Source organism: Anarrhichthys ocellatus, unplaced genomic scaffold (genome assembly GCF_004355925.1).
Source record: "Anarrhichthys ocellatus isolate YVR2014 unplaced genomic scaffold, GSC_Weel_1.0 scaffold14, whole genome shotgun sequence".
NCBI lineage: Eukaryota > Metazoa > Chordata > Actinopteri > Perciformes > Anarhichadidae > Anarrhichthys > Anarrhichthys ocellatus.
Window position 1 is genome coordinate 8,280,906 of NW_022280044.1, and position 20,718 is coordinate 8,301,623.

Genomic DNA, 20,718 nt, shown 5'->3' on the forward strand with positions numbered 1-20,718 from the left:
GGATCAGGTGTCACTTTCTTTAGATGTGCCTCATCTCTGCACAACAAACTTGATTTTGGTTGATTTTCACTGGAAGTAAATCCAGTTGTATTACAACACCCTGCACACCCACAGGTGTTCTCAGTTATCTGATGAGACCTCTGTTCAGGTTGGAGGTGGGTGTCGATCATCTGTTCATGCTGTTTTAAGGCTTTTTAAAAAAAACAACCTTAAATATTTAGATTTACTGCAAATAAAGCCACATTGAATTAAATTATAATTTGATAAGAAAGGAAAACTAAACATAATAGAAATTTAACTTATAACTCCTCAGTACGTCGCAGTACATGGGTGGTGGCACAACTAAGTCTGCTAGATCAAGGTCTTTAAAATCCTAATCAGTACTCACAATGGACAAGCACAACTGATCAGGATTGTAAAGTTAAAGTGTTCAACAAGTCAACGCCGTTGAGTGTCTGTATGAGACGCACCAGGCATTCAACTAACTCCAATGTGTCATTATAATCATGATATTATTAGTCTCTTCATCTTTTCATTTGTAGACCACTTTGAATTGCATTTGATTTGTTTGAAAGGTGCTGTATAAATTAAACTGGATTGATTGATTGATTATTAGACACTCATAGAAACAAAGGTGGTATTTATAGTCCTCTAAGGGCAGATGGGAGTGACCGTGGATGGGTCAAATGACGGTGAAGCTACGCCACTGAGTCACATGACGTTACATATATAGCTTACAAGTTACAAGCCTACTTATTCTAAGCCAAACTACGGTGTTTTTCTCAGCTTTGTTGCATAAACAGCCACCGTCTCACAACGTTAACAATGCGCCAACCTTCAGCGTCGAGATACTTCGCCAAAAGGCTTCTACCCGAGCTGCAAAACATGACTTGTACGGAGAAGATAACGTTGCAATTGTGATGTCTCCAAACCCCAGCAATAAAAGTTGCAGAAAATTATGACTACTGGTAGAAATCATATTAACCGAATTTTCCTTTTGGATGTGTGTAACTTATTTAACCTTCACAAAAATAGCTTGAGTGTTATGTCCAACCTTAATCTCTCAGCGTGACCCGTACACACACACTCTCTTTAACACTTACGGGCGCCGGTGTCAGATTAGGGCGACCACTTCACACACGGAGAGGGAACACAGTGTTTCCATCAAGCTGGAGGCCGTCTGATAAAAGCCCAAGAGTAGAGGACGGATGATTACAGTCTGTCCTCACTGAGGATGTAAAGAGACAGTGTCTCGCTGACTGCAGCAAATGGAAACTAGGACAATGCAGAGACCACGCAGAGGCCACAGCTGCCTGAAGTAGGTCATTAAAATACATGCAAGTGTAGCGGCACACGAAGCTCCCAGGTGTGACTTCGGCAGGTGTGAAACAAAACCACAATCCACAACAGCAGAGTTTGAATAAGCTGTAACTTTTATTGCACATTCCTGTTTGGTCTTGCAAACGACCTTTCACCTCTTGAACGTTTTAAGACCTCGGCCTCGACCAAACACTCAAGTCGGGAGTGGGACAAAGTCGCCCGGAGTAACTGATCACAGGTCAGATGTGCGCATTCCCTTTACGAGTGAGATTTGAAGCATAGGGAGGTCATACTGATCCTTGATCTGTGACTGGGGAAAACTTCAGTCCAGATCTTTGTGTTCACTGCATTACCCATAAGCCAAATCACTGTCTAGAGCAGGACCAATGGGGAAGGGACAGTAGTGACACCACGGAGGGGACTAGGAAGTATTCAAGGGAGCGTAGACATTTTCTTAATTCCACTTTGATGCACTCCCAATGAAGAAAATACTCCCCTTTTATAATCTTGAGGCTTTGCAACCTTCTGTTCTTCTGTACTCCCTCAAGTCCCCCCCCCCCAAATAAACACACCTTCCCCCATCACACAAATACATAGGCTATCGTTCTCAGTAATTCTTTTTTTTCCTTCTTCTCATTTTCTTGTGACAATACCTGCAACATGCTTCAAATCTTCATTTTGGCAAACCACAAATAAATTAAAACACAAACATTCATATTCACAACACATTGTGACATTTTTCATGACGCTTCGAAATAAAAGAAGTAACAATACAATACAGAACCCAAAAAAGAAAACGAAAAAAAGAACAGGAAAAGAGAAGCATTTGCATTTTTGTTTTTCCCCATATTTTTTCTTGCTTTTCTTGAAAAAAGATATACAGTAGCTAGCTACCAATCACGTATCACATGCAGATATAATACAACATAATCAGTTCACCCAGTTAGTGTTTGCAAACTACCAATCTAAACTATATCACAAAATGATTCTCTTGAAACCAGCAAACACTCAGCGTTTGAGATATTTTCTCTTACTAATAGTTCAGTTTACAGTTTTCTCCGCTGACAAGCCGAGAGTTCACTATATGGTCGACCCTGAAAGGACTAACTCGCTTTCGTACATGATCACATACCAGATGGTGTGTTGTTGTTGTTTTTTTATACTCTGCTCTTTTTATTTTTTAAATCCCGATGGGACTGTAACACACATGTTTGCTCACACATGCACTCACACAGAGACGGACATTTGTTATCGGCCACAAACGACACACACGAGGGGCGGCTTTGAAAACACGGCGCAGCCCGATCCAAACGCAGCATGCTGGTAGCGCGGCTCAGCCTCCAGCTCAGCCTCCAGCTCAGCGGTTTAAACTATCCTTCTCCAGGATTACTTTTGGGGCCCTGCTGAGATGCTCCTACGCCCCTGTCTGCCCTACACTCCTCCCCCTCCCCAAAAAACATAGGAGCAGAAAGTGACGAAATGTCAGCGCCGAGCGGGAGGTTTGACATCCTCCATCCTTCTACTCGTCTCTAATGACGCTTGGCTTAAATGTCAGACCAATTAGCAGCTTTCCCTCTGACCTTTGAGATAGCAAAAACAAACACACAAGGAGTCCACTGGATTGGACAGACAAGACGGTCCGTAGCGAGCAGGCGTCCAGCTGATTGAGACTGACGTTGCTGCAGCCGTAGAGTTAATATCAGATATTCATAAAGTCCTTTTAAAGGTTGGAACTCAGGAACTGAGTGTGTCTCTTAAGTAATCACAGCAGGGTAGAGCAAAATAAAAATCTGTCTTCGGCCATTTTGCAAGCCACCTGACATTTCCAGAAGCAGCCGGTAGTGATCAAAGCTCTGCCTCTGCTCTTCTTCTCCTTCTCTCCCCTCTCCCCTCTGCCTTCAGTCTCTCTCTCTCAGCAGACATCAATCAGGCGGGCTCTGAAGCGTGCGCTCATTTAAAGCTCCACTCCATCCACAGCAGCGCTCGAGCCCCATGTCTGTCTGTCTGTCTGTCTGTCTGTCTGTCTTCATTCCTGGGCGTCACAGCCGCCGTCAAGGCGTGCGCACGAGTGTGTGTGTGTGCGGAGCACAGCTAAACGTCCAAAGCGTTTATTCAACTAACCTCTTTATGGTTCAGAGAGAGAGAGAGAGAGACACACAACCTCACACTTGTTTACAGTACTAATAATCAGGAGCTGACATAGAAAGTAGGACAAGACGGCGACGAGTAATTCAGCTAAAAAAAATAAAAAAAGAGCACTCCCTTTAGGCCTTATAGTGTCATTCACAGTAAATCATATTATTCTCTGTTTAAAGGGTTGTCTCCCTTGCTCACACACACACACACACACACACACACACACACAAACATACTGAAGCCCGGCCTTCAGCTGTACCATCTGGTATCTAAATCATGGGAAATACAGTCTTCTTCCTCTCCTACACACACACACACACACACACACACACACACACACACACGATAACATCAGAGTAGAGAGAGAAAGAAAGAAAGGTGATTGACTGTCATTCTATTTATCATAGCCTACATAGTCTCAGCATCAAGCAACAAGTGACTTTTAATTCCTTCATCGAAATCAACATCCATCTATACGCAACAGTGAGCTCTAAATGTAGCCACAAGAGACGGAGAGAAAGAAAGGAGAAACAGAGTGAACGACGAGCTAAAGAAACGGATACAGAGAGATAAAGAGAGAGAGAGAGCACAGCTCCATGTAAATTACAATCTTGTTGCATTGAACTGTGAGCAACGGCACAGTCGAAAGAAAGGGGAAATGAAGGAGTGAATGAGTGAGTATTAACGCCAGTGCGCTGCCCGTCTATTAAACATTAACAGCTTCATTTATATGTAAATGACCCGGCAGCTACAGAGAGAGAGACGGCGGGAACCGATGCCAGTTCAGTGCTTTGGAGGAGAAGGGAGGGAGGGGGAGAGAGAGGAGAGGATGGGATGAAGAGAACAGAAGAGGGGGATGAGTCTCCTTCATTCAGTAGTCTTTCACATGGGTGGAAAAGCCCACACTGTCCAATTTTTCCCGTATGCGCGTAGGTGTGCTTTATGACAAAAACTAAAAGAAATCCACCGACAGTAACGCACACTGCGATGCACACACTCCCAGTCCGACAAACATACACACACACACATACACACAGCCACACACACCTCCCTCTCAGGTCTTTCCAAAATGTGGGGAAGTATCTCCCTGGGCGAGAGGGAGGGGAACAAAAGTTGCTTCTTGGTGGAGGAGTGAAAAAAGAAAATCCCCCCAAAAAAACCCAATAACACAAGACACACAAAACCGAAAAAGAAAAAAGAGAAATCTTTTGGGTGAAACAGCAAAAGGTGAAGATGGGTCATTGTTGAGTTAGCGTGGTGTGTCGTTTTGCGTGTTGGGGCTAGCTGGGTTTTGTTCCGGCTAGCGCGGGGGTCGGAGGGTCGGTGGATGAGCACTCAGCCGTCGGACACGGGCGGGGACACCCAGCCGTACTTCTCGTGGGTCTTCACCAGGGACTTGAAGGTGGCCTCGGCTTCCTTGCGGCTGAAAGCTTTCTTGGACTTCCCTGATTTCCTACATATACGCCCCTGTGAGGACACAGATACAGAGAGAGAGAGAGAGAGAGAGAGAGAGGAAGGGGGTGAGAGGGAAATGAGGTTAGGATTGTGATACAAAAAGATACAAAATACAGACGCCATCAAACTGTCCGCTAATGGGACGAGTTGACGCATTCCTTCATTTCTTTAGGATTCTTAGTGGGGTCTGTACACAATAGTCCTTCATCTCGTCTCAGTTCGAGGACACCATCACAAAGGTGTAGCCAACAGTACGGACAGCAAGGTCATGTCTTTCACAATGTCTTTGTTGGAGATTGTTGGGGGTTTTAAAGGAGCTTTATAATACAAACGTGGGTTTTTTAGAGCAAAACTTCTACATTCTGTGAAATTAATTTTGCTTTCTGATAGAGAGTTGAATGAAGATTTAGAACACGCTTGTTTATTATGTTTCAACACTTTAGTTTTTGTACGGATTGAAGGGACAGTGTGTAGGATTTGGTGGCACTGTGCGGTGTAGTTGCTGAACACCCCTTCACTGACTCCTCCCTTTACAAGACTGCCTTCAGGTAACGTAAAAAATGTAAAAAGGCACTCCCGAGAGTAAGTGTTTGATATTTCCGTTCTGGACATGTGTAGAAACATGGCGGCGCAACATGGTGGAAGCTCACAAAAACACAACGATTCTTAGTTTGGGGTGATTATACACTAATATGAATATTAAATTCCATTTCTGCTAATAGATCTCCAAATGAAATGCTCCACACTGGCCCTTAAAGAACCAAGATATAACGTGTTATTTACTCAACTAGAGGTCCTGGTAGGGAGATTTGTCTTTATGCTAAGCTAAGCTAACCGCCTGCTGTTTTAAGCCTTGTATTTAACAGACACGTGAGTGGCATCGGTCCTCTTATCTAACTTACAGAAAGTGAATAAGTGAATTTCCAAAAATGACAATGAAGATGAACCGGTGAATAAATAATAAATAAAAAAAACGTCAAAACTGTTATATTCAAATGTTTTCTTGTGTGTCTTGTTGAAGGTGTCGAGCTGGAGGAAGTTGGACTCATGACGTCAGTTTTTCCAATTCCTGGCTACAGCCCTGCAAACAATGTCTGCCAAAGAACCTACTTCCACGCAATCTATTTGTTTGTCTGGCTGTCTGTCAGAAAGCCATTTATGAATACAATTTCACAAAACTGGACAGACAAACAGGTCCTGAGTCCAAGAACAATTGATTGGCGTTATTGGCGATGATCTAAATGAAGGATCTCAGCAAGTACGTGATTCATGTAGTTTTGTTTTGCCATACGATAATGGAGATAGAGGTGTCCTTCCAACTCCTGCCGTTGTGTTTGCCAACTAAGCTGCATAAATCTAAAGCTGCTATGTGTAGATTTTTAGGTGATAGCATTTAAAGCTGCAACTAATGCCAGGAATAATAAATCTGCCAATCATTTTGGATGGTAAAAACTGTTTGACCTGTAAAGTGTCAGAAAGTGGTGAAAAATGACCATCCCCGTTGTGTAAAGGCGCAAAAATATTAAGTTTACAATCATGTAAAACAGAGAAAAACAACAAGTCATCACACTGGAGGAACTTCAACCACAAATGTTCAAAGTGACTGTTTAGTAAGTGGAACGAAAGTCTTGTTTTTTTTTGCATGTTTACATTGATTTTGCTTTCTGGGCCAAATGAAGAATATCATTGTGTGAAGTGTACATTAAAAAGAAGCCTATATGTCAAATTTGTTATTTGTCAGATCTGGATTTGCGTTTTTTGGATCAAAAGAAAGATGATTCTCTTGCTCACAATTGTCAGCAGTGTTGTCAAGCTCCTTCCAGAAAAAAGTGTTTCAAGTGTCTCTAGACAGAATATAAGACAGAGATACAGCCCACACATGCACATGGATGAACTCGCTGGTGAATGCACTGCCGCAGTGGAGATGTTGACAGGGCGAGTGGTCTGAATGCAGGTTTAACATTAGATCAATGTTTAAAGGCCGGGAAAAGGGCTTTTAAGACCTCAGGTCCAATCAGAAGTACCCTCCACTACACTGAGCAATGGAGAGCCAAGAGATACCCGGAACCAACTACTGCACTGAATGATGAAAGAGTTGAACATATGACAAAAAATAAATATATGAGCATGTAACCCTCTTGTGTGAAAAGCATCTCACAGCGACATTTTTAGCCATGCAACACCTTGATGGAGCCCTCCCTCCTTCACACACAGGAGCTAATAATATGCGTGGGATAACAAGGGGCAAAATACAAATGGAGAAAACAGGTGTGACGATAAAGCTGCTCATTCTGTTTTGTTGGCAGCGGTGCTAAGTCTTCCCTAAAGCCTGTGGGAGGAACTTCACATTGAAACACTCTGATAGATACAGAGCCACGACAAAGGTGTAAATCAAATAAAAAGTCACTACCGTTTGAATAAAAATCACCTCAGAATTACAGAAACATAAGAAATGGAAGGTAAATTGGTCTGACTGCACAGTAAATCTCTGGTCATACTGCAACTATACTGAGGCAGCATCCACCAGGTCTAATAGGTGAAGCAAATACGAAAGAGCCTGCAAACCTGCATTCTTTCTAATGGCCATCGGGGGGGCGACTCCTCTGGTCTGATTGTATAGAATTCTATGGGAAAACATACCTATTTCTTACTTGATTTCTTACCTCAGTAAACATTGTAAGCACGACTTTAAGGTCTTAATTGCTAGTTTCAAGTCTTCATTCAATATAGGTGTTCATTTAAATAATGGTCCCATTTAGAGTAAAATAGACCATAAAGCAGCGTATGCTTTAGGGCGGGGCTACCTTGTGATTGACAGGTCACATGCCACGGCGTGTGGTGTGTGTTTTTGTCTTACAACTTTAACCCTTTCCCAATGTGTTTTCAGCTCATGAAAATTAACTAACATTTTGGTCGCATAAAATTTCTTATTCAGTCGTCCTTAGCTCCACCTCGTGTCGCTTCTGGCTGCAAAAAAACAAATGGCGACGGACAAAATGCCAAACTCAAAGCTTCAGGACAACAGTCCACAAACCAATGGCTGACATCACGGTGACTATACGTCAACTTCTTATTTACAGTCTATGAGCTACACTGAAGTTTATGCTGTAGTTGATTCACTAGACACTGGCCTGTTGCAGTGCAATATGTCTGGTACTTTCCTGTAATTGTTTGTACGTGCTCCATAACAACACTGCATCACTTCCTTCTACCCAGAATGCTTCTTGGCAGTGAGAAAATGGCACTGAGGCCACTCTACTCCACTGAAACCACTACTAATGAAATTATTTTATATGGTGAGCTCCTCTGCATGCTGCAGTGCAGATAAATAGCCTCATATTGTTAGACACCCATGGTCTGCACGTTAGTCCTGCAGCTGTACGATCCACTGTCTTGTTTTTTAGGAGGAGAGCACAGGGTAATTGGAGCTACGTTTAGGTTGGCCATTGTAGTGACACAGTGTCTGATACACAAGAAAGCAACTTTTCAATCTGTTTAATTGTCCAGCTGGTGCTTAAAGAAGTAGTTTGACATTTTGGGAAGTGTGATATTTAAGACATCACTCTCATATTTGTGTGTGTCGTAAATATAAAGCTACAGCCAGTTAGCTTAGCTTACCATAAAGACTGGAAACAGTTGGATACTGCTAGCCTAGCTCTTTCCAAAAGTAACAAATTCTGCTTACTAGCACTTCTAAAGCTCAAATTAACATGTTATATCATGTCGTGTCTGTACAAAAACACTGTCAAGAGTTGTCTTGACAGTTTCTTGGGACGTTTTCATTGCTGTCAACATCACAAACTAGATTTCAAATCAGCACCGTTATTAGGGTCTTGATAGATATCTGAAAACCTAAATAACTAAAACCAAACTATTTGCATGGCTAGTGGAGCATCATGCCTAATAAAATGTCTATGTTTCTTTTGTAAATTAGCGGACTACCTCTTAGTCCAAGTCAAAAACAAAATATCTGACTATGCTTCTATTTTGTGTCAGTGCTAGTTAAGCTAGTTTTCTCTCTAGCGTTTAACTTTGAAACAAGTAAAGAAAATCCGACGTTTTTCTCAATCCTTTCAATTCATTCTAGAAAAAATTCTACAAATACACTGATTCGTATTAATCCCTGATTCCTGGTCAAATAAAACAACCCTGCTAGCTCATTACAATAAGATTAGCAAACTGCGAATTCGTGGTTTAAGGACATAGAATTGTTGTCCCTGTAAAACAGTCTTACTCCTGAATCCAAAAGGCAACAGCTCACATATCTTTTTTTAACTACTTTTGTCTCAACACCAGGAAAAAAGAGCCCAAATACAAGATTTAGATGAGGACTAGAGAGATTAAACAAGATAAGTGTATCTGCATAATCTTTAACATTAGCCTTGGGAAAGCATTAGTGCTGTATTTAAAAAAAAAAGAAAAGCTGTCAGTTCCTTTTACAAGACGTGGATTTTAGGACTAGCTGCATGCTTCTTCATGCAATGAGACACATCAGACACTGTCCAGCGTTAATTCTCTGCTCCCGCGACATCTGATGGATGATCGGTACGTCCTGTTGCGTACTTGCCCGGCTATTTTGGGTCAAAAGTGATGCCGGGGATAAAGGGAGATGAGGTGATAACGTTGAATGATCTGGAGATTAGGGTTACAGTTTCCATTCCTGTAGCAACACTGGCCTCATTCCACTGTGGGGCTTAGCGATACTCTCTCTCAAGTTGTCCCGCAATCTCTCTCGAACAGACACACATCTTGAAGAGCTTGCCCTATCGTTTCCACTTGTATTTGAATCAATATTGAAATCCACCCCTGCTATAAATGTCCACCATGACGAGTCATTTGGCGCATGAAACTAATTTTGAAACAAAAATTGAGCGAAACTAAAACAAGACAGTATAGGGCCGATCTCACCACCAGTATGAAGGCAACGAGGAAGTCGATTCGCGCTGGAAACAAGAAACTTTTCCCTTCGATGCATGACGCAATGAGTGACTCATTCAGATAGACACAAGCAGCGTTCCTTAGGGACTTGCTCTGATCCACACAGCTATTAAAATGGCACCTAAGCAGCGCTGTCTGAAACCTGCTCGGCCTCTCTGTGCAGCCAGAGGCCTGTAATACAGATTACCCAGGCTGACAAACCCAGATAATGCACCAATTGGCCACTGTCACAGAGCATTGGGGAAAAGCCTGGATATGTTGTTCTCCTAATATCTTCATGCGTCACCATATGTATAACACTACGGCCATAGCTGAAGAGGTGCGATTACCGTGGTGATAGATGGCAGGGAGGACTGGGCCCTCATCTTGTTGTGAGCATCATGTGTATGTTTTTCAGTTTGTTACCTATGAGGAGAACATGGTATGTGTGTGTGTGTGTGGACAAATTAGATGGACTCTGTTTGCATGTGTTTACCCTGAACATAGTGTGTATGTGTGTGTGTGACAGAGAGACAGAGTATGATAGGGGAAAAGAGTGACAATATGCGTGTGGATGTGTGTATTGTTGCACAAGGGTCTATGACTTCAGCATGAAAAGGGGAAATTGAGCATTAACTGGCGCCATTGTGTTCGCAGTCATCTACAAGAATGACTCGGCGTGACGCATCCAAAGCCGGACGGAGAGAGAAAGTAAAAATATCTGGTCGTGAGAGAAAGAATGGGCAAACAAAAGTGTGTGTGAGTGTGTGTGTGTGTGTGTTGCCAGCTGAGCGCCCCCGGGCCTATACAGTGCCATGTCAGTGTTTATCTATTTCAGCTAAGCACTCGCTGGTTGAGAGGTACACACTCGTGTAAAGTGGCTGCTGGGTAATCGTGTGAATGGAGATCAGTCAATGGGCAGCAGAGGGAAGGCCCCAGTGCATCTTGGGAAGCAGCTCTGGGGGCATTGGGGGGTGTGTGGGATGTGGGGGATTGCATAACGCAGACATGTGCTTAACGGGGTCGGGATAAACAAACAAGGATCAATGTCATCGCATCAGATCGTTATTAAGGACAGCCCAGTGGGTCTGATGACGGGGTCATTAAAGGATAATACCACTGTCTTTTTTGAGGTTGGTGTCATTGGTTTCATTTCCTCTGTCTGCACACAGTCAGCATACCACTTTGCTGTCATTCATCCTTGTACAGACTTCAATAGAACAATGAAATCCATCACAGAAAACAGGAAACCTCAAAGAGGGAACTCCACGTCCCACGTTAAACAGCGTCATGTCTTCTGAAGGAACTTTCCAAAGCTGGAAAAAATAACCGTGATGATGTCATAGGGGGGGTCATCTCGGCTTGGAAGTGGAAAGTACACATTTTTTAAGAGAAAGTCTACACTACTGACTCAATTTGAGAAAAGCAACATAGAGAAAAGCAGCAATTTATTACACGAGAGAAGGTGGAACCAGCGAATGTTTTTTTTGCTTAATAAATGGCAAAGAAGGATGAATCTTCAAAATTCTTGTCACCTCGCAAATTGTTTTCACATCTTTTTACCGGGTGTCGTCTTTCGCACTTGATAGCAGCTCATTTCAGGCTACGCACAACTGGTTTGTATTTTCAAATGAGTGACACCCAGCTGACAGGTGATTTTTACGTGACGAAGGTCTGAAGACTGAAGTGTTGTCAGTGTGAGTACGAGTGACTGACAGTCAATACAGAAATGAATAGGGAATAAGATGTCTGCAAAGAAATCTAATTATTCTTGCCTGCAGTGCAAAGTGAGAAGAAAAGAGTAGGTTATAGCCAGGAGTATACTTCTAAATACCACTCGTGTACTTTCTAAACACTGCTGTACAGACAGCAGTACAGATCAACTACCAAATTAGCTCACGCTACAAAGACACTTATATCAGACATGAGGTGTTTCTACCACCTGCAAAGCACTATGGGACTTAATTCACTGTCATACAAGATAGATTACAATGTGCCAGTGATTGCCTAAAAATCGGAAGTTAAGTATCTGAAGGCCAGACTGGTGAACTGGTGATTACCTTTAATAATGTCTCCTCATTTCAGCTTGTGTGATTGTGTGTGTGTGTGTGTGTGTGTGTGTGTATGTGTGTTTGTGTGTTCCTTCACATCTGCAGGTGAAGACACGTGTGTCTCTGTTGACTTTCACCTCAACACTTTGTCACCGCGTGTTTCCTCTCACACTAAAAATAGGCAGCAAGCTTCTAAATAAACTACTTTCCTATTGTCAGAGCGAAATCGGTGCCCAGGGACGAATAAATCTATCCTGTTTTTTGAGGTTTATATATATATATAGTTCCTCGTTTGTCGTGATGCATGAGTGACGAGTTCATCTCGCAGAAAATGAGGACATACAAGCGCCAGCGTGGGCACACAACCACAGAAGAGACGAACAAAGACATAAAGAGGTGCGCACACACACACACACACACACACACACACACACACACACACACACAGAGGAATAATTAATCAATAGTGTTTCCATTAGCAAACTGGAGAGGGAAGACACTGCACCATAATTAGGGAGCACTGCGGAGCTGCCTGCTCATCTCCTCAAGCAGCAAATCAAGATGAACACACACACACACACACACACACACACACACGCACACATGTTCCTCTCTCTTAGCTGTGGGTACAGTTTTGTTGTTGTTGCATGACCTTGCTTGGTTACAGATGCTTAATGACAACAGAGGACTCGGGAATAGTGTTCAGTTATATCATGCAAGACAAAAAAAGCACTAAGGGGTTGGGGGGGTTTGGGCAGGAGAATCCAGTGACAGTTTACATAAGGTCTCCTGCCACAGCGCTGTCATGCTGCTGACGTCAGACAGAGAGTCAGTGAGGAGAAAGAACCAAGACTCTACGGATGAAATGACTGGGATATGATGCAAAAGTGAGCATTTTGAAAACGCTATTAGAAAACTGTGATTCTTATCAGGGTGGAAACTAGAAAATCGATTCAGAGTTTAAACGATTATAGCCAGGAGTGCATTCGGAGATTCAGGCTTTTCTATTGAAATTGCAGAGCTGCTGCTGCAGTGCACTGAGGATGTGAAAAACAGATTTGACAGGATTACATAATCCAGTCAGTCTAAACCAGAGAAGCCTGCTGGTAGGTAAACTATACCTGCTGCCACCATTTATTCAAATGTCTTTCCATCCGTCATCACGCATCATCACATGTTGAATAACTTTGTCCAATAATCTGCTGTAGCACACATATTGTGAGGCTGCATTAGAGCCAGTGGAGGGGCCGCTCCATTTCATGGCAGATGCTGATTTATGGAGGCAATAAAAGGAGAGCAACCCGGTGCTGCAGAGAAGAGCTTGAATCAAGGAGATACTGAGGTTTGGGCTGCATGAAATGGCTGCTGTAAAGTCACATAAAGATTAATAATATTCACATTCATGGGTTGGCTCACAGCAAGGAGGAAGGGGAGGAGACTACGGGCCTACGATGTGACACTGATAGCTCACACTGAGCATGATGAATGCTATAAATAGGCTAAACATATAGCAAATGCATCAATTGTACTGCATGTTTTTATCATTTAATGATAAAGTAACTGTCTCCCATTGGCACATATTTCCTATTGGGATAAACTCGTGAATTTCCCTTTAAACATGTTGACTAGAGAGATCACTGCACTGGTGTCCAAAAATGACACTCCATTCAGGAAAATAAAAAATTAAAGTAGATTAGCAAAGATGACATTACCAAAAACATGTTTTCTCCAGTTGTATTGTACGAAATACTGCTTTAAACATTCATATTAGACTAAAAGCCTCGCTATGGTGGACATATGTTGTACATGCGTAAAAGCAGTTTTACGAGTTAATTACGCATGACGCACGAATGCCTAATGGGATTGGTCATACCCAGTGCGTGTCGTGGCTGAAAATGAATGTACTAGACATGATTAACATGCTGTATGGTTGATGGATCACCCGCCAGCCCTTCATCCCCTCACCTGTCCTTTTACGAGGCTGGCCGCAAACTGCCTCATGACTGCCTCCACCGTGTAGGCGCTGGACCATCCACGGGGTGTCAACAGCTCCATGCATATGGCCCCGCCGTCCAGCACGTAGCCGTTCTCCAACCGGGGCGTCAGGACCCGCATAAACGGCGGCGAGAAGGGGAAATTGTCGGGAAAGGTGACGTTGAGCAGTATGAACTCGGTGCTGGTCTCCTTCATGTCCTGCCACAGCGCCGAGTCCTTGTCCACCTGGTGCAGCTTGACGTTCCAGTCATACAGGTTGTCCTCCACCAGCTCCACCGTGATGAAGTTGTCCCCTAACCTCCTGATCTCCTGTAGCTCCTTCATCAGCCTCCGCGTCCGGACCTGGGTGCAGTGTTGCCGGTGAGGCGCCAGCGGTGGTATCGAGGTGGCAGTGGTCGCTTTACTCCCGCCTCCTCCCGTCTGCTGCTTCTCCTTCGCATCCTTGCCCTGCTTATCCTTGCCGGACGGCTTGTCCTTGCCCTGCTGGTCCAGCTTCCTCGCCTTAATCTCCGGGGTGCTCAGGATGTTGGTTTCGTTGGCGGTTTGACAGTGTTTGTTGGCGTTGTTCTTCTGGTTCCCTTTAGTCCCCTTTAGCGAGCCCTGATGGTGCTTCGGGTCCTCGGTGTCTCGGTCGTGGAGGCGGATGAGACCGATCTTCCGCAGTAAGGTGGCCATAATTTTCTATAGATCTATGGTTCTCCGCCGATCCCCCCCGCACAGGGGCAAGAATCACCCTTTACAGTCGGTCCCCGCTCACAGAGAAGACCTTTCTTGATGCTGATTATCAACCTTGTACCGCAATCACCCCCTCCGCTCACTGTAGCCACAGGATGAACACAACCGGGGAGCCTGTCCAGTTTTCTCCTCAGTGCATCATTTCGACGCGGCTCGACTGAAGAACGAAACAGCAAAACCACAATAAATGCGAGTTTAGGTGAATATTCACTTACAGACAACACCAAAATAAAACAGTTTTGTCTAAGTAGATTATTGGAAGTGTACCAACACCATGACTGTGACTGCAGTTATTCAACGATAGATATATACATTACGCACGAGCAGTGCATAATAGTGTGAAACATATTAGCAGATGAGCGTCTATTATTGTTTTGCACCGAATAAAATACATGAATATATTACAGGAACGTTAACGTAATGAACGTAAAGAGAGGGAAAAAAAACATAATGCATCACAAGGTTGTTACAACAAATGATCTTCTCACTAATGATTAGACACACTAGGCTCCTATAGGAAAAATATAGGAACACAGACTATGGGAGAATAAAACACATACATATTAATATTACTAAGGTCACGAAAGGCTTTGAGGATATATGCACCATAGACGGTTGAAAAAATACTATGGATTATATTATTATAGGGAATTTAAATACCATAAATACCATATGCGCCAAACAAGATAAATTCTTATCATAAGAATATGACACATTCTCCTTTATGTGCTCCGCCGCCCACACGGACCCAATATCAGACCAGCAATCCGACAGCAGCCCGTGCTTACCGTAGACGGCTGAGAGTCGAAGTATGTCCGTTTTTATATCCGGTTATGTAGACCGAACACCGATCCCGTTGAGAGTAAAAAGCAGAAATGTCTCCACCGTCCAGTAGACCTGCCGTCGGAGGGAGCTGCAGCGAAGAAGAGAAGGAGAGCCTTTGATGTGTGTGTGCAGCTGCAGCAGCTCCGGTTTTAATGCAGCCGAGGACAAACCAGCCCCCGGTAATCCTTCTGAGGCAATCTGTTCCCACCGGTGAAGCTCTAACACGGCTAGGCCTTTTTTTTTCAAAATAAAAGCCCTGAAATTGCATTCAAAGTAAACTAAGCACCAAAATGGATAAATTCATTTTGAAAAATCATAAAGAATATAGGCCTACTGTATATGGAAATACAGCAGTGGCATAATCCGGTTGACGATTACAATAAGGACCACACATAATAATACATTGATCAACATCAACTATAAGCTTCTATAAATTGATGCCTTTCACCATACAACTCACCACATCTTTAACATGAACTCATTAACTATTGGACGTATAAAGAAAATTGTCAACACATTAAGATATGATTCATATCAGGGAAAAATAGAAAACTGTCTTTAAATGAACAGAGCAGTTGAACAAACGATTACTGAAAAAAATTGCATAATTTTTAATCGAATCTTAATGTAATATTACTTTTATTTTGAAATTCCATTGTATATTTCCTTGTTTATTCTGGCTAAATCTGTTTAGTTTGACGTTCTTGTGTAGAGAATAGACTATTGCCTCTATTCAATTCAACTTTAGTCTCCCATTTACCCCAATGCTGTCAGCACATTTATATATGACACTGTCACACTGAGTGACCAAAACTCCGCTTTATTTTGGAGGTCCGTTGGAAAATACAGGGTATTTTTGAGCCTTATAATAAGAGACAGATAATAAGACTAAATGTAGGCCGGTGTCTCGGCATTTGTCAGACATGGGTTTAATTTTCCTTCATGAGGTGTATGATTTTAAATGTAGAGAGGCATTGCAGTAATATATTTAATTTGTTTCTAAGCATATTTGTAAATTTGCAGTAAGTACATACTGTACTGAGTATGTACATTCGGTCATACATAGTAATAATACAACATAGCTGGATGATGCTGGATATGAAACAATTATTTAATTATGGCACATATTAATATACATTCTCATTAGGATTTACATCAGTAAGCCAAGAACATTTGGCATAATAATTGTACAATACTGGTTTAGATGCAGTCAAATCCCTCTAATGAACTCAATCCAGTTTATGGTTTTGACAAAGAAGCGTCTTCTCAACTGGCAGCGCGACACTTTGAGGCAGTTTACGACAACCGGTCATTGGTCGTTACCTTGGTACCAGAACAGCACCCACAGCGATTGGCTTATTCTGTTGCCGTAAAGTACTGCGGTCGTTGTGACTGCCGTAGAGTCGGTGGTGAACAGCCAAAACCGATTATTTTAGACAAAAAGGAGTCTTTTAAAGGGAGTATTTTCTATTTATTTCCGTAGTTTAAATATAGTCGGTTAAAGATGGCGGAAAAATTTGATAATCTGGAGGAGAATCTGGAGAAATTTATCGAGAATATTCGACAGTTGGGAATCATCGTCAGCGACTTCCAGCCCAGCAGCCAAGCAGGACTCAACCAGAAGCTGTGAGTCGCGAGGACGTTACGACACGAATCTGCGAGTGAGCATCGTGTTTAACTCTACGGTTGACTTTTCTTTCTCAGAAACTTCATGATATCTGGACTGCAAGACATCGAGAAGTGCCGTCAACAGCTCCACGAGATCAACGTACCGCTGGAGGTCTTTGAGTGAGTCTAGTAACGTTAACTTAGCTGTTCTGTTATTGTACCTGTCCGGCTTTCATAACCTATATAATAATAATAATATCTTCTTTATCTGCTGTTGTCTGCTGCATTACTGTGGGTGCACGTATTTGTTGTGTTGAGAGAATAGCTTTGCGTTAAAGCCACGCCAAACCCCATTAGAAATTCTGGCGATTTTACATTATCATTACTTTACGGCAATCTAGTAATGGTACAGGCCTCTGTTTTTACTTTGACTCAGGTTGTTAAGAGCCACTTTTAAATTCGGCATAGATATGTATAAAAAAAAAACCAACTAAACATTTGTTTTTGTTGCCACTCTTCATGGTGTACTGTATGCCCAGACCGAAGGCCAAGCTACCCAAATTTAGCTCATGGAATTCCTAAATCCTTTCTGTGCTTCATAGTTTCGTCCCGGCTACCTCGGCTGATGTTGTGCCTTGTGTGCGTGTGTTTTGTAGATACATCGACCAAGGTCGAAACCCTCAGCTGTACACCAAGGAATGTCTGGAGAGAGCCTTGGCGAGGAACGAGCAGGTCAAAGGGAAGATTGACACCATGACGGTAAGTGATTGTGCCAGGGTCGCTGAGATTCCCCACCAGTGACACAGCGAGAACAAACTGCACAAACAGACTATCTCACTGATTAAATGCTCCCAAGCGTGTTTGGGAATTTCTTAAAAGATAAAAAATGTCCCTTTTCAAGGACGATCTTCATTGAACAAAGAGCTATGTACTCGAGATAATCCTCTCTGTTGAGTAGCTGATGAATTAATTGTACTTGGACACAATGCTTGAATCAACACCTCTGCTCTAGTTATCAATAATTTCATACATTTATTCTACATGCAGATGTTTTATTTGGTAATGCAATTGAGCACAAGGCAGATTTCTTATTGGTTTGATCAACGTTCATTAGTTTATCATCTTCTACATGAAAAGTAGTTATTATCAGTATCGATGACAAACCAACATCTGCTGTTTTATTGTCTTTTATTACAGAAATTCAAGAGCCTTTTAATCTCCGAGCTCGGCAAAGTCTTCCCAGAGGAGATGGTGAAGTACAAGGCTATACACGGAGAAGATGCCCCCTCCTAGTGACCACTGCCACCCCAGACCTTCAGCCTGTGAGCCTTGAATTGAAAGCCTGAACTGAGTTTGACCAAGCAGGTTGCCCCAGAATATGATAAAAACCTTGTTATTATTTCTCGTAAATAACGTGATGCTGTTGCCGACTAAGAGTTTTCTTTTAATTTCTGCTCAGCACCGTGACTCAGCCAAACCTGTCCTTTTCTCTCCATTTAAACTTAATTTAAAGAAATGTAAATCAATAGCGAGTATGTGGGAAGAGTGGAGAAGGGAGAGCGATCATTTTCAGCTCTGGGTTGATGTGCTGCCAGGAGACACATTTAGTTTTAATGTCCTGTTGATGATGCATGGGCACTCAGTGGGCAGCAGAGGCCGTTTCCACAACTCCTAACTGTACGGAAGATAAATGTTCAGGAGCTGCAAGGCACCAATCTGACTTTACTCCCATCAGATGTACATACAGTATATTTATACTCTTACACTTTTGCCTTTTGTAATGCTTCCTAATCATTGTGCAACATACGTTTGTACCACAACACAGTTCATGACGTTTTGTATCGAGCTCAGGTTTCTAATGGCCACGATGATTGAATGCAAATGCTCTTTGATGGTAATTCTGTGCCTGATCGCTTGTCGTGGTCAGAAATGAGTCCACTCTTTATTTGTACCTTGTTTGTATTATAATAGTTTTTTGTTATTAAATGATCCTTGTCGGACTGGTTCTGTGTTTCGACATTGTTTTTATTACAGGCAGGAGATTCAACCAGTCACCTGTGAGGTTTGTATGCTTCAATCTTACAGAATTACTCGTAAAATATAAGATGATATAGAGTATAAAATATGGCATTATTAGCAGAATTTTATGTTGTATTTGCTGACAAACATTGTTATTTTGCTGTCATTGTACATGCACAGAAATAAATATACAGCTGAAAACAAGAACAACAAAGATGAACAAGAGTAAAAGAATATAAATGTATATATATAAAGTACAACAATGTCTAAGTCAGGCTGTTGTTGTATATTGTAAACTATAACAGTAGTGCAATGGTGCAGAGTGCAAATGCTGGTAGAAATATTAAATCATTCATGTACCAGGTTGCTTTATATACATATGTACAGTAAAATCATTTACTTTTCAGTTTACAGTATATTAAGTGCATACAACAACTTAAAATCTTATTTTCAGGGATTCAAAATTATTAAAATACCAAAGAATATGAAACTGATGAAGCCAAAGTATACAGTATATCTATATATATTTAGTACTATTGTAGTATTTTGTGCTATTAGAAATAATAATAATAACCTAAAATAAAATATAAAAAAGGGTAATTATGGAATTATTTAAAAATCCCATGAACCAAGATGACTGTCAAAATAAAAGCCTGTAACTTGGCTGAATGTGTCAGTGGGCCAGCAGCAGACATGATGACGCTCAGCTCAAGAGTCTCCTCCAGAACGCCTTGCATTGTAACTATAGACAGCCGGTGCAAGTGTGAGCGTCTGCCCGTCTATAGCAGAGGCACAGATGCTCTGGAGACAGGGCCGCGTCATCAGGCAGGTCACGGCCCACCACGCCTCCTCCTTCTAGGGGTTTAATCACGACGACGCCCCCCCCGGTGACCCTGGAGGCCGATCCTCTGGGAGAGAAGGAGGGAAATGAGCTCTGTTATTGGTTTGTGATCTATGCAGCCAAGTGATACGGTCAGCCCTCTCCCCTCGCTGTCACTCTTCCCTGAGGATTACCGAACACGCGTCTCGTTTAGTCAGCGGTGGTTCAGTGAGGACTCAGCTTCCATCTTCTATCGGGGGAGGAGTAGAGTCCCGGATGCCATATTTCTCAACCTGCTTTTTAGATGTTGCATGTACTGTATGTGCTATAATGTATTAACTGGTTGATACTTACAGCCTTTCTGTGGAATGTTAAAATCTTACTCCTAATTCTTGCTTTTTAAAAGGAATAGTTTCTTATTTTGGGAAATACACTTATTTGGCTATCTTGAGTAAAATGAGAAGATAGATACCAGTAAAAAGTACTGTAACAAAGCATAACAAACATATGAGTTGTCATGAACACATGCCTTGACTCCTCTCTACATTTGTGTCTCTTCCTCTCCCCTTTTGCTCGCATCTCAGGTGGGAGGAACTGAGACGCAAGGAAAGGAGTGAAGGAAAGGAATTGTGGATGTACAAACTGAGAAATGAGAAGAGTCCCTCTCTCTCTCTCTCTCTCTCTCTCCCCCCCCCCCCCCCCCTGGCTTCTACCCTGTTTGGTTACTTAGTTTAAGATTTCACAAATTTTCCTTTTAATTATGTAAAACAAACTTCTTTTTTAGTTACAACTCATGTGTGGTCTCCCCTCCTTTGTCCAGTCTTGATATGTGCTGCA

The 20,718-nt window shown here is 42.4% G+C and overlaps 2 protein-coding genes across 3 annotated transcripts; one reads left to right on the forward strand and one right to left on the reverse strand.

The window, feature by feature from the left end:
• Positions 1-1,412: 1,412 nt before the first annotated feature.
• Positions 1,413-15,623, reverse strand: ube2ql1 (ubiquitin conjugating enzyme E2 QL1). 2 transcript variants are annotated; one of them, XM_031853949.1, is made up of 3 exons: positions 15,398-15,623; positions 13,845-14,766; positions 1,413-4,923 (listed from the first exon to the last, which is right to left on the reverse strand). In XM_031853949.1, the coding sequence occupies exons 2-3, from the start codon at positions 14,547-14,549 to the stop codon at positions 4,792-4,794; spliced, it is 837 nt and encodes a 278-aa protein (XP_031709809.1). In that variant the 5' UTR covers positions 14,550-14,766; positions 15,398-15,623; the 3' UTR covers positions 1,413-4,791. The 2 variants fall into 2 exon arrangements, with proteins under 2 accessions (XP_031709809.1, XP_031709810.1); XM_031853950.1 differs by lacking the exon at positions 15,398-15,623 and adding an exon at positions 15,270-15,365.
• A 1,186-nt stretch (positions 15,624-16,809) lies between these two features.
• On the forward strand, positions 16,810-19,047 carry med10 (mediator complex subunit 10). The gene is made up of 4 exons (XM_031853951.1): positions 16,810-17,060; positions 17,139-17,222; positions 17,699-17,801; positions 18,240-19,047. Exons 1-4 carry the CDS (start codon positions 16,939-16,941, stop codon positions 18,333-18,335), a joined length of 405 nt encoding a protein of 134 aa, XP_031709811.1. The 5' UTR covers positions 16,810-16,938; the 3' UTR covers positions 18,336-19,047.
• The last annotated feature ends 1,671 nt before the right edge of the window (positions 19,048-20,718 follow it).